Source organism: Notechis scutatus, chromosome 4 (genome assembly GCF_049901735.1).
Source record: "Notechis scutatus isolate UNSWTSFEM ecotype Mainland chromosome 4, rNotScu1.2, whole genome shotgun sequence".
NCBI lineage: Eukaryota > Metazoa > Chordata > Lepidosauria > Squamata > Elapidae > Notechis > Notechis scutatus.
In genome coordinates this window covers 137,638,019-137,653,086 of record NC_142012.1, presented here as the reverse complement: position 1 = coordinate 137,653,086, position 15,068 = coordinate 137,638,019, and the positions used below count along the sequence as shown (strand labels likewise).

General features: G+C 33.1%; 1 protein-coding gene across 20 annotated transcripts in view; it reads right to left on the bottom strand.

Annotated features, from left to right (window-relative positions):
• Positions 1-4,489: 4,489 nt before the first annotated feature.
• The window catches only part of AGFG1 (ArfGAP with FG repeats 1), a 32,195-nt gene continuing 21,616 nt past the window's right edge, over positions 4,490-15,068 (bottom strand). For 6 of the 20 annotated variants that reach the window (XM_087965073.1, XM_087965068.1, XM_087965071.1 and 3 more), the window contains 6 exons: positions 14,934-15,013; positions 11,357-11,449; positions 10,749-10,796; positions 9,258-9,413; positions 6,669-6,760; positions 4,490-5,208 (listed from right to left, as the gene is read on the bottom strand). In XM_087965073.1, coding sequence (XP_087821199.1) covers positions 5,149-5,208; positions 6,669-6,760; positions 9,258-9,413; positions 10,749-10,796; positions 11,357-11,449; positions 14,934-15,013 — 529 coding nt within the window. In that variant the 3' untranslated portion in view covers positions 4,490-5,148. The remainder of the gene's footprint in view (positions 5,209-6,668; positions 6,761-9,257; positions 9,414-10,748; positions 10,797-11,356; positions 11,450-14,933; positions 15,014-15,068) is intronic. The other 14 variants (XM_087965076.1, XM_026664367.2, XM_087965077.1 and 11 more) reach the window with 3 other exon arrangements.

The window sequence follows — 15,068 nt, the reverse complement described above, 5'->3', positions numbered from 1 at the left end:
AGTGCACTGTGCTTATCGGGTCACTCTTGAGAATAGTCTGAACATATGATTGGCGCTGGATCAAGCAGCTTGTATGGTGAGCAGTGCCTCCCAGGGCCCATAGTACCCTCATGTTGAAACTTGATAAAAACCAATGTTTATATACATTGTCTCACTGAGCCTTCTCAACCTATCAGTTACTAGGAGAAATAATTAGAATTAAAGTTTATGTAGGGATTCACTCTTGGGACTCCTTTGTTTCATATTTGGCATCACCTTGAAGGTTTGTCATTGATCAAACTGATATTCTCAAGAACTATCATCGTTTCCAATCCCTGTTTGTTGTTCCCATTATTCTTTTCATATTCTTCTCTAGTAATAAGTAAAATAAATATTTTACCTTTAACCTGCTTTAAGTGATTACACAGCCATTCATTGGCTGTGTAATTTTCTAATTTTTTTAAAAAAAATACCCTCACAGAAACCATTTTACTAGATGTTGGTTATTTCTGAGCCTACTTACAGATGCTTCTAAGTGTATACAAAGCATTACAAAGCTTAGGACCAAGTTGACAGGATATCTTTAGTCTAATTTCCTGTTCAGTCTCAGATCATTGAGCATTTTTTGTTGCTACCACCATGGATAGATTTCACATCCATAGATTCTGCATAGATTCATAAATTCTGCTTTTATAATTTCCTTGTTCTGGAATAAACTGTCATGAGAAATGAAACAATTCTCCCTCATTTAAACTAATGGGTAGTGGGAGCTCAAAACATGCTTGTTTATACGTCTTTTCATTATTTTGTTTCAAACATTTAAAATAGTTTAATTTTTATTAATTTCATGAAGTTTGTTTTAATATGTAGTTTAATTGTATTTGCTAATTGCCTTGAGCATATAGTCAAAATAAAAATAAAATAAAATGATGGCACTATTTTATTATAAATATCAAATAGAAAAATGTTTGAAGTATGGGGAAAAAATCATCCATTATAAAAGATGGTGAGAAAATTGAAGCTTACAGATTACTGTACTTTTTGACGTATGGGGATATGATGCAATCTATTAAGAAATAGTAAATATTGTTTAATGAATTTTCTACTAAAGAACATCAGTCTTTAATTTTTATGATAATAAAAACATTTAAAACACAATGACTGGTTCATTCTTAGTTTGAAGTTTAGGAAAAACATTTTTAAATATCTCCTATCTGGAAACTATTGCAATATGCACTAATATTATCAAGCTTAATTAGCAAACAATATGTCTACAATAATGATATGTTAAAAAGATGGACTCCTACCTAAGGGCTGCACTTTCATGTTTCTTTTTCAAACTACTTTGCAAGGATTATTTACTTAAGTGATTTATTGTATATAACTAGCAGCTTACATAACTGACTGGCATACAATAAAATAGGCTTTAAAATAATATAAAATAAAAACACATAGAGAATGTTGTTGGCAATATAGAAAGCAAGGGGAAAAACAGATGCTTAATTCTTGCAGAGATTTTGGTCTTTATGTCTGGAAAATAAAAACTCTGGAGAAAGCGTAGGATCTGAAAGTATCTTTAAACAACAAAGTTCACTAAGGGATTTAAAATAACACGTAGGGAATACTGAGTGCACACCACTATTTCAGGAGATGAACTCCAAATTATACAGGTAATCCTCAATTTACAATAGATTGTTTAGTGATTGTTCAGTTAGAACAGCACTGAAAAATGTGACTGTTATGACTGTTTTTCAGTTACAACCTTTGCAGCATCCCCATGATCATGTGATCAAAATCCGGATACTTGGCAACTGGTTCATATTTAGGACCCCTGCTGTGTCCCAAGTTCATATGATCACATTTTGTGACCTTTTGACAAGCAAAGTCAGTGGGGAAGCCAGATTCACTTAACAGTTGGGTTACTAACTTGTCAATTGCAGTGACTCAAGAAAAATCATAAAACGGTGCAAAATTGACTGAAAACATGTCTTAACAACATAAATTTTGGGCTCAATTGTGGTCATAAGTAGAGGACTACCTCATTTTTCTTTTTGATTTTTCCACTACGTTGAAAATGATTTTTCACCATAGTATAGATCATTTCATAAGTATGAAAAAAGATACTCTCACTAAATCATTTGAATCATGGATAGGGCTTTTTATTTTTTAACTAAATATCTGACTTTTTTAAATACTGCAAATGTCTTACCTCACACTGAAATATATTTAATTTAACCATCCAAGAAGTAAGATGTTCAATAAGACAGTTGATTTTTTTTTTTAAAAAAAAAGGGGGCACACAGTACTGGAAATGCAAGTTTCTCAGTGGCAAAGTAAAGCCCGATTAAAACGTAACACAATTGCCCAGTCACCAATTTGAATACCAGAATGGGTCTTTTTTTAAAAATGCCTCTTAATATTTAAGTATCTAAATATAGCAGTGTAGAGTATAAAATTTCTGAAAAATTCATCTGATGCAACAGCCAAAATTATATTAGCAGATATTTTGCAGAAATGTTTTGTGCCCAATAAGATGTGCATCCATGTTAGATTCCATTTAACTTGCTGAACATGTTTTACTGGGGAGCTCAATGAGGATGGGTATTGTACTGTTATCTCAGATTTATTCATCTGCCACTTGTGTGAATTCCAGGATTCTCTCTATCAAACAGTACTATGCCAATTGGTGCTTGCAGTTACATGCTGCAAGACTGCTTTATTTATAATACACACACACTGAATTTCAATTTTTTAAAAAACAGTTGTTCAATGTAAATATTACTCAGAGAATGAAAATAATTTCTAGAAAGAGCATAGAAAAGTCTGTTATCACCTGAAACAAAAATTCAACATGAGAATTATATTAAGTTCAACAATAAAAATACCACTTTATGCTTAAGCACTGATGCAATGATTTTTTTAAAATTTAGAAATGAAAAGCAGCAGAAAAGGAAAATTCCTGTTCTTAAAATTCAAGGCATCTTAGTGAATGCATTATATTCCCATTCCTCCCAGCAGAGTCAACAGCAGTCTAAAAGGGGGAAGAGGGTAGAAATACAATACCAAGGATGAGTTAAAAACATTCTCCTACAGAATTATTGTTCCATTAAAAAGCTGAGGTTCTTCAACCACTTAAAAAAGTGGTTCTTTGCTGACACTTATGCCAGATTCTGTATACAGGTGTAAAGTTTTAATTGCAATTTCAAGGATTCACCCAAATTCCTGAAAATTAAAGTATGTATGCATGAAAATGACATATTTTTCATGATTTAAAATTACAAGAAAATTCTTAACTTGACTCCATTTACCTTTTCATCAAGATGCACTCACTGAAATTAAGACAAATGTTGCATATACTGGAACACACAAAATTGCCTTTTTGGGACATACTCCAAATCAGCACTACCACAGGTTAGCAGACATCCAAATATGATGTTCTGTTTGCCTTTTAAACTATCTCTCTCAAAAAGGCTACAGAAAATTCAGAAATCCACTAACCTGGTAATTCCAGACAGAAACTGTTAATTTACCAAACATATTCTCTCTATTCTAATTTCCATCTTCCTTTTAAAATCTTAGAGGAAACATTTTGAAAAATCCTTTACTTTACAGTACTTTACATTCTACCCAAAGTATAGGATATGTAGGGATGTACTATTTCAATGTTCCAAATAATCTTCTCCACTAGCAAGGATATTAAGTACTATTTTTATATCTCAGATTAATGCTAATGACAATCTGAAGCAATGTGTTTAAAGAGAACACCTTCTCCTCCCCATTAATCAACCATCCTTTGAAAGAAATTAAGATCTTTTCTGTATCAATACACTCTAAAAACATGGTATATTAATCATCTTGGTTCAAATCTTCAGGTCACTTAATTTTATGAAGTAATGAATTACACTGTGTGTGGATTTATATTTGCACGGATAATCTAATTGCGTACAAGATTTGTATTTCTATTGACAAACATTAAATATTTAAGTTACAAATTACCTAAAATCTACAGAAACATTGCTCCATCAGCTTTCATCAATAAATACGCTGCCATGGCATTTACCTTGCAAATAACTGCTGAACAATAATTCTTCTGGTAAGGAGGTACAATATTCATTCAAAATCCACAGTATGCATATCCATACCAAAGCTAAAGTTTGGTTTTATTAAGTATTTGCTGGCTGTTTGGTTTCAATAATGCTGCAAAATCAATCTTACCAACTTGTTTTAAGTAATTAGAATGAACAATGACCGCAAATTGAAATGAAGACATTTAAACAATAAAGGAAATGAAATATATTCTGTACTACTCATTTTAAGTTAGATTTGTTAGACAGTTTTCAAAATAAAGAAAATTTCATATTTTACTGATTGATCAGTAGGTAAATTCCTATTGTTAACAGGATTTACTGTTAACAATTTGCAACCTTACTGAAACAGCCAAGAAAATAATGCAATTTCAAGATTTTGTCAATAATTTTGAAAATTAACAAAATTGGTTAGTGCAAATGCTGACAACAACAAACTTTTTTAATATTTATTTTTTCCACCTGCAATCTGTAGCAAAACATGATGAGCTTTATTATGCAGACAGGTATCCCTCCACGTTATATAGAATTTAGGCATGTATAAATAGAAGAGCTCTTCAGGAAATGGGGAAAAAAAACACTCCAAGAAATGAATAAAACTTCAGTTCTGAATTCATAAATCCCAACAAGCAATGTTAAAATGATATAGGCCATTCATTCCAAGATATATGACAGCACCTTAAACTGGCTGATCTATTTTTCCCAGTAACATTTTTCACATAACTGTGTTAAAAGTTACAAATACTGATATGCACAAATAACTAATTCCTAAGAGAAAAATATGTACAATACTGCAGCATAATGAATGATATCTGCAATAACTTAATATTAGCCAATTTTTAATATACATGATACTATTAACATTCTCCTGCCATTGCACAATAATGGCTGTTACCACAGTTCCATGTTTTGTACATCACCTGGTATTCCTTGGTTTTAACACACAATGCAGACTTTTTTTTCTTTTTTCTGAAAGACTTATTTTGTGTTTAAAGCTAAGGTCAGTGAAACAAGACAACAGTGCAAGAGGCATAGAGATGTTATGTGATCACATAGAGTTCTTTTAAGTAAAGTGTCTATAAGGCTATAAGAAAGGATTGGTTGATGAGCTTCCTGTTGGAAAAGGTCCCGTTGCTGCTCCTGCCTAAAAGGAAAAAAGAGAGAGAGAGAGAGAAATGTCACAAAAAATAATTACACATGCATCTTGACAAACCAGATTCAAATATAAATTATATGAATAGTTGAGAGTTGAATAATTCATGAAACAGAAATGTCATACTGATAGTGCTTTTATTCCTGCGGTGCAGAAACATAGTCGTATCATTTCAAACTATGAACTATATTTCTGTATAGCTATCAAAATCAAACTTTTCTCAATGATAGGTTTGTATTGTCTCTGCCTCTCAAGGTTGATGAAAACCAAAATATTGTGTTAATTATTTAAATTAAGTAATATTTTAAAATCCTATTTATATCATTTAAATCTCCTAACATTCAGTTTTTAGATGATACAATTTTTCAATGTCAATCAAATGAGGACCATATTACACATAAGATAGAATTAAATAAGATATTAAATATAAATAATCTAAAATATCCCAGAAAAATTTGCGGGTTTAGGATTTGAGGGGGGTTTGGTATTCCCTTTTTGGAATCCTTTTGAGGACAACCAATTTCTCAAGATATGTACAGTGAAACCTCTGGTCACAAATGCTTCTGTTCGCGATCAAATTGTGTGACAACCCAAATTTTTGGAAAATTTTAGCATGTGATCATGAACAGATCCTCAGGTCATGATCTAACATGGCCACGGTTGATTTCCCCTTCTACACCATAGAGAAAGCCCTGATCTCCTGAACAAACTTGTCTGGCATTCCGCATGTTAAAGTTATCCTTTAATCTTGTTCTTGCTGGCTTCTCTCTTGTTTTGTAAGATTAACATTTTCTCCGGCAAGGCAGCCTTTCTCCCTCTCCTACCTCCCCGGGAGAGCCATGTGACAGCACAGAAGCCTCAATTGCAACTTTTTTGTTACTGTTGTTTTGCGCACACTGCAAGGGGAAGGAAGCTCTGCAGTTAGTAATTCCGACAGCTTGGAAGCCAGGATCTCCTCCCGCCTCCCTTCCTCTCAGTCCTCCAGGAGCTGCAGACAGCGCTAACTCTCTGCGTCAGCAGGCCAGCGACAGAAAGGCCCTGGCGCTCGGCTTTGGAGTGTGGAAGGAGGGCATGTGTTGGGCTGCTTCTTCTCGCCTTGGCTTCCTTGCAGAGAGGAAGGCAGGGGAAATGCTGCACGAGCCAGCCAGACTGGCCCAAGACAGGAGGAGCTATCAGTGTTATTAAAGGATTTTACATTTCACTATTACATTGTGAGTTCTATGGTATAATTAACTGTTTTTGTGATTAAAAATCTTTAAAAAACAACATTTATATACAGTCTGTAGGGGTCCGGAATGGATCAATCGTATTTAGATGCAACCCAGTGGGGAAATTAGTTTCGGGTCATGACCAAAGCGGGTTGCAACCAAAGTTAGGGAATGAATTGTGATCATGATCAGAGGTTCCACTGTATATGAATTAAAAGACTCATAAATCTGGCCCATACTTACCATAAAAGGATTACTGGAGACTCCAACAGCTGTAACTTGCCCAAATGGGGTTACTACTGATTTTCCTTGTCCAAATGCAGCAAAGCCAGTGCCTTTGCAATAAAATACCAAAAATTACCTCTAGATCAGATGTCAAATATTACATTATGCATATACTCCATCCCCCCAAATTAGTCCCTTAATCATTGAACATGGAATCCGATTAAAATATTAAAATATATTAAAAATAAATTAAAAACAGAATTACATACAGTCGACTTATAACCATTCATTTAGTTACAATACTGAAAAAAGTTACTTGTTTTTCACAGTTATGACTGTTGCAGCATCCCATGGTCACGTGATAAAATTCGGTCAGTTGGCAACTGACATGTATTTATGACAGTTGCACTGTCCTGGGGTCATGTGATCACATTTGTTATCTTCCAAATCAGCATCACATTCACTTAATGATGGTATGATTCACTTAAAAACTAGTGATACACTTAACAACCGAGACAAAAAAGTACCTAAATGGGGCAAATGTCACTTAACAACTGCCTTGCTTAGCAACATAAATTTTGGGCTCAATATTAATTGTGAAACAAGGACTACCTGCACGACCACTTTCTCTTTTTTTTCTATAGGTCATTTATGGCTTTGGAATGAGGTATCACTGATATCCAGATGATCCTCAATGAAATGTTGCCACTTTAGACTAAACTGGAAATGATATACATGTCCTGAAATAGTGCTTGTTAGAGATTAGATTTGGGGAAATAAGCTAAAATTAAATCCTTTCAAATCTTGTTCATAAACAACTAGGTGATTCAGTAACATCAGTTTCATGGCTGTTGGGACAGATGGTCCAAGATTTGGCAGTACTCCTGGCCTTGCAGCTCCTACTTAAGCTGCAGTAGAAATTGTGTTACACCCATTTATAGTCACTGAATGACTGTAATAGACTTGTGGAACAATTCAAAATTACTTATAAAGCCCTATACAAAGCAGCACTGGGACATATCAGAATCAAATGTGGTTCTGGTTCCTTTAATTAATGGATAAACAGAAAAAAAGTCAGATATTATTATTTCAATATATGATTATTTGGAGATATCATTACAGGAATAGAGATGGAAAGATTGAACAATATCCAGCACAGAATGGAGCTGACACTACCACGGTTGATGAAGTTGACAGATTTTGCTGAAATGAATAACCTGACTTGTTTGATCAGAGAAAAGTCATTATCTACATTTATTGGCAACTGAAAGCCTCTTATGGACTTTCTGTGTAAAAACTGAAAAAATGAATTTGTGATATATGGTTTTAATGATTTAGACCGGAGAGATTATAGAAAGAAGAGTAATATAATTATGTTGTTGTTGTTCAGTCACTAAGTCGGGGTCCAACCCCATGTCCACAGTACACCAGGCCCCTGTCCTCCATTGTCTCCCTCAGTCTGCCCAACTCATGTCCATGACACTGTCCATCTAACCATCTCATATTCTGTCTTCTTCTCATTTTGACTTCAATCTTTCCCAACATCAGGACCTTTTCCAGTAAGTTCTTTCTTCTCATTTGGTGGCTAAAGTATTTGAGTTTCATTAAAATATATTCGTAATAACTGCTGTGAATTTATCTTTTAAAATTTTTTCCTAACTTTTTTCACCTTTTTCTTTTTCTAACTTTTTCTTTTTCTGTTTCTTTCTTTCTCTTTTTTCTTTCTTTCCTTTCCTTCTTTCTTAATTTATATTACTTATTATTGGTTTTTAATCTTGTTTAAAGTTTTAATAAAAATATGATTCTGGCCCTCTGTTCCAACTCTCCTAAAATCAGACAAGGTGACAAGTCTTTTTGGTGATAACCTTCCCCTTTGAAATACATTTTCCCTACTTGCATTTTGGCAATCTTTTAAGACCAAAGTAGTGGCTTTGTTATTATAGTTTTTATTTAATTATATTTTAGTGCTGATGTTTTTAGCTTTGCTGAACAAACCCAGAGCTGGTATGACTATGTGGCTGACAAATGTTTAAATAAATAATATAGTTTGATCAGGTGATTTTTCACACTTGTTTCCATATACGGGTAGTCCTCATGACCACAATTAAGCTTAAAATTTCTGTTACTAAGTGAGGCAGTTGTGAAGTGAGTTTTGCCCCATTTTATGACCTTTCTTGCCACAGTTGTTAAGTGAATCATTGCAGCCCTTAGTAACACGATTGCTAAATGAACCTGGCTTCCCCATTGACTGCTTGTCAGAAGGTGGCAAAAGGTGATCACATGACCCTGGGACATTACAACCATCATAAATTATGAGTCAGTTGCCAAGCATCTGAATTTTGATCATGTGAAGATGGGGATGCTGCAATGGTCCTAAGTATGAAAAACAGTCCTAAGTCACTTTTTTTCAGTGCTGTTGTAATTTCAAACGGTCACTAAATGAACTGCCAGTACATTACCAGTTACATTTATACATGAGATACAATATTTCATTGGCCCACCAATGACATCATGGCAGATAAGAGTTTCAAAGATTAACCAAGAAAATGAATTGTTTTAAAATAACCACTGGATTCTTGAAACAAAATGTGATATGCAAGCATTTACCATTAGGTTGCTGAGTGAAAGCAGCCTGAGAAAAAACTGCCTGAGTTGGGAATGCTGGCTGCTGGAAGTTACCACTAAAGCTAGTAGGAAGACTATATGAGGCAGTTGTTCCAAATCCTGCGGGCATACTCATGGAGGCTGTGCCAAATGTTGTTGCTGATGGAAGAAACAATAGCAGTCAATTATTTGTGTTCAACTTGATTAATATGTCACACTAAAAAGTATTTGACAGAATTCTTTGTGAAGCAGCCAGTCACATGGCTAGCCTTAAAACCACTAAACTTCTAGATTTTATTGACATACAGTCAAAATTTCTCTGGACTACTCCTTTAATTTAATATTGCCAGTATCTTGTTGAAGGTATTTTCATTTTTGGGGAAACAGGAAGGCTACATAACATAAGCACTAATTTTTGATGTTTTTAACAGAGAATCATTAAAGAGCAGAAAGAATTTTTAGAGCATCATGAAATCATGTAGTTCATTAAAAAAGCAATTTGATAAATAATTCCCTTATAAAAAGTTAGAATTCTGTAGAAATTCTAACAAACTGCTTCAGCTGCAAACTAAATTCTTTTTGGTTCACAGCATGGACCAAGAACCAAATTCCACTTAAATCAGACTACATCAATCAATATTCTTTCTTAAAACTGCAACTAATACTATTTTTCTTTTTCTTGAAAGGGTGAAATTAAAGAAAATTGTTCATGAATCACTTTCTTGAATTTTGAATAGAGTATGTAAAGAATATTATCTAATTATTACACATGTGACACAATGTAGCAATGAACAATTTAAAATTTTGATATATATTAAAAGCTTCAGATCAAAATTATTGAGAATTACTCTATCGAACTATTTTTTCATATAAAAATTATGTTGTAGAGATCTGGCATTATTTTATTAATACATCCATCAATCAATAGTTATGGCTAGCCAAGACAGACATGATGATAGCGCTTATTGTGGAATAAATAGGCACACAAATATAAAATAGACAAGATACAGATAGGAGACCAACAAAGCTTACACAAGCCATTATTAGCAGGGAAGATAACTAACTGTACTTGCTAATAAAGAAAAACCAAACACATTGTGACAAGGTACAATGGTTTGACATCATTAATATCACTAAAGGTATTAGGAGTACAAGCTTCAAAACTCATTTCAAACTTTCTACATATGTGACCATGGAGGTAAAATATAGCAACTTTAGCTCACAACTCTAAGCACACTTAATTGACAACAAGTCCCAATGAAATTAATGACCATATTTTTTAATACATGTGCTTAGGACTGAAGCGTTAAATTTACAACAAGCAATGTGTTAACATATATTTAAAGTCAATCACTATCCATGCCCACTCCATTTCATAATATGGAAAGAAGGTTGAAAAAGTTGTACATGCAAAGGAACTTGTAACTGCAGTAAGCTTTCACAAGCAAATAAAAAGTTAGCCACCTGAAATTTATATAAAATGTGGCAACCTACCAAAGTGAGCCTGAGGAAATATATGAGAGTGAATTGCTCCTGAAAGGCCTTATGAGAAGTCACAAAGAGACCAGATATTGTCAATTTATTTATAAACAATTTCTTCAGTTGATAACACGCAATCACTTTGTCAAAACTTCAAAATATTTCATGAATTTCTTTTTTGAAGTTTTTCCCCAAAACATTGAAATAAATTTGTTTTAACCAGCATAAGTTAATTTCTTCAGCATAGAAATATTAGCTTTATAACACATAAGTGCCCCCCCAAAATTAAAGAAAAAAAATGATATCAAAGTTATATCTGTAAAAACAAATTCAAATGTTAAAAGTACTCTACAAGAGTAGCACAAGTGCCCGAATTACAAACATGCTATTAAATAGATTTAACTTCAAAAAACAATTAAAAGGATTTAGTTAATCTATGCATATTACTTATTCATAACTGGTCAACCCAAAAAGATAAGCCTAACACCCATGCGATTTCATAACTAATTTCATACGTACTTAAACATCTTTAGTACATTAACTATACCACAAAATTATGTGTACCAGTCAAAAACAGAACAAAAATTGCTATCAAACATAACTGTAGATATATTTTTCCTAACCTGCTGCTCCTCGACTGGTGGTTTGGAATGGATTTGTTGATGCTGATACTGCAGCTACAGGTGCAGCCACAAATGGATTTGTGGATGGTGCTGCTGAAAAATGAAGCACTGACACTGAGAAAAGGATATGGTTTTTACAAATTTGCTTATATAAATAACATTTCAAATCAGTTTTAAGTTATATTTTAATCAATCAGGTAGTTTTATCATTGTCTGCTTAATACATCAACAAATAATATTTGCAATTAACAATAGTTTTGTATTTTATCTGAATTAGGATCCCATAGTTATTAGCTGTGGAATAAATCAGCTTCACTGCAGTGTGAACTTGATGGAGATCCTACCTCCTATTACTCAACTCACAAGTCAAGCAAAGAAACCTATTTTCACAATTTACTCTCAAGGAGTGACAACCTAGAAGACAAATGGGCCAACTTTTGGTTTCCTCCTTCAAACTGGAAGAAAAAAGACGGTCCTCCTCCTGTGCAGTGAGTAAAGCCATCTTTGATCTTGTCTCCAAGAGTGTTGGAAACAATAAATCATCATTTTCCCACCAGAAGTCTCTCCATTTTGTTTCTTATATAAAGCACACTGGCTTAGATCAAATCAGTTTTAAGTTATGTTTTAATCAATGAGGTAGTTTTATCATAGTCTGCTTAGTACATCAACTTAGGCGCAAGACTAATATCTGAGCAACAAAAAATATTTGGAATTAACAATAGTTTATATTTTATCTGAATTAGGATCTCATAGTTATTAGCTGTGGAATAAATCAGATCGTTTATTTGTAGGAGCTGCAGAATACAAAAGTTCATCTCTTAGTTTACAAAGATTAAATCATCACTGCAAATTGCCCATTTAAAAAAAACTAATTTTATTAAATTTTAAAAATTTAATAACCAAAGTGAACAAGCAGGAATTAAAAAAATAAAAAAAATCAGATAAAAATCCAAAAAAGTGTAAAAAAATTAAGAACCTGGCTTCTGACTTTCTTTTGTATAGATATAGATAAAATACATCCAACTTTTAGTTTAAAAGTCTCATCATTTCTAAAAATCAAAATTAGTTTTTTTAGTTTCTCTCAAAAAGTCCAAAAGTGGCTTCATTAACATCACCACCTTTTAAAATACAACCAAATACCTCTTCATTCCATGCCTCACCACAATTTCTATAAACTCATCTTTAAATCTACAACTTCCTTATTAATGAGTAAACATCCAATAAAAATTAACAAAATATCTAATAACTTAATATATAGGTCCTTTTCCATTTAGTTCATATTCCTCCATCGCTCACTTATCAATTAAACATGACCAAAAATATAGCCACATTAAATATAAAAAATGAATCCATTTCCCCAGTAGATATTTCGAAAAGAAACACTTTCCAATCTAGACAACCATTCAACATCATGAGATATAACTCAATGTTTAACCATAACCATCTATAACTAATTTAACATATTTTCCTCTTTTCTCTCAAATATGCTTAAATTCCATAAATAAAATTCTGACTCCTGATTTCTTCTGGCATCTTTTCTTCTTTCTCTGAAATTCTTATTATCTTTCAAGCCCATTTCTAGTTTCTATGAAGTAATTACAATAAACCTCTTATATTTCAAATTGAAAGCAGAATCTCAAATTTCTTTTTCAATTTTTGAATGAACTTACATTTGCATTTGTAAATGCAGTGAATTCATCTTTGTTGTCTCCAGAGTGATATATTCATCATTAGTAATAACTTCTGGTTCCAGTAAAGAGTTAAAAAGTTCAGGCACTTCATAAGTCAATAAATCAAATATTTCCTTTAAAGTAGCCATTTTGTACTCTGATAATCAACTTTCAAGGTTTTGTTTTACAACTGACATGTAAACAAGACAGCTTTCCCACACAAGAGTTCTTTTTATTTACTCTCTCAAAAAAGGAAATCCTTTGTTTATAAATCCAACCAATCAGTAGCAACGTAGAAAAAAAAAACAATGCCATTCAGAAGCTTCAGACTGTAATCCCATAATGCAGATTTGCTAGAGGAAAATTTTCATAGAAACACAGACAACTGAAAAAGATCATGTGGACCATCAAGTCTGTCCTTTCAGTTTTTAGCAACAGCGCTTAGACTTATATATTCCTCCGTAGTGCTTTACAGCACTCTCTGGGTGGTTTAGAATCCTAGCATATTGTACCCCAGCAATCTGGATCCTCATTTTACTAACTTAAAGGCTGAGTCAACCTTGAGCCAGTCAAGATCAAACTCCAGAGTTAGCCTGCAATACTGCATTCTTACCACTGAACCAGCACAATGCAGTGATTTTTGTTTATTTTTCTTTTTAATTTCTTACTTTTTATTTTTTATTTATTATTTTATTTTTGTCAGGTGATAAACATGGTGTTTATCCCAAGCATGTTTAAACTCACTGATAATTGACTCACTACCTTTGCTGCAAGTTGGTTCCAAATGTCCACTGTTTCTGCAAAGTAATACTTTCTAGCATTACTTCTGAATTTCCTTCCTGTCCATTTGAGGTTATCTCCCCTTGTTCTTGATTTCTGCTTCTAAAGAAAATACTGCCTTCTAGTACCTAATTCACATCCTTAATATATTTAAAGGTTTCAATCATGTTCCCTCTTTCCCTTCTGTCCTCCAGAGTGTACATATTCAATTCCTCTAATCTCTCCTAATATGTTTTATCTTTCAGACCTTGCATCTTTTTGTTCCTAGTTTCTGGATTTACTCAATCTTAGTAATTTCTTTTTTAAAGAGGGGTACTCAGAACTGGATACAGGATTCTAAATGGGATCTGACTAAAGCCCTATATAGCAGGATTTTGATCTCTTTTTTCCTGTTGGTGATCCCTCTAGTGATGAATCCCAGAATTTCTTTGCCTTCACAACTAACTGGCCACATTGTTTACTTATTTTACAGGCATCTGCTATGAGCATGCCTAAGTCCTATTCTTCTGTTGTTGTCTTCAGTCTTTCAAAAATAAAATTCTATTTGAATATTTTAAGTCTCTTTAATTTCCAACTTTTTGCAATGTATGAGGTTCCAGAAACAGAGTCACCAAAATGAAATATTTAATCTGTTTCAAAGATTAAGTTTTTCTGTAACTGCAAAGATGAATAAATCCTAAAAGTAGAAAAAGCTTCACTGCAGTGTGAACTTGATGGAGATCCTACCTCCTATTACTCAACTCACAAGTCAAAGAAACCTATTTTTACAATTTACTCTCAAGGAGTGACAGTCTAGAAGACAAATGAGCCAACTTCTGGTTTCCTCCTTCAATCTGGAAGAAAAAAGAAGGTCCTCCTCCTGTGCAGTGAGTAAAGCCATCTATGACCTTGTCTCCAAGAGTGTTGGAAACAATAAATCATCATTTTCGCACCAGAAGTCTCTCCATTTTGTTTCTTATATAAAGCACACTGGCATAGATCATGAATAGATACAAAGTGTCTCAGAGATAGTCTTAGTTTAAATGCATTTATTATACCTATTGGTGGATGCAAACTAAAATATAATCATGCAAAGTGAAACTATCAGATATTGTTCAGAAAGATTATTTAGTAATATATTATAATACCTCCAAATTGAGCAGGAACACTGGATGATGCAGACTGTGTCTGTGTATTAGCACCAACTGGAACTGTTCCAAAAGCATTACTAGAAATAATTCATATTCATCAGTTGTACAATATTTGTACATTTACAGCTAATT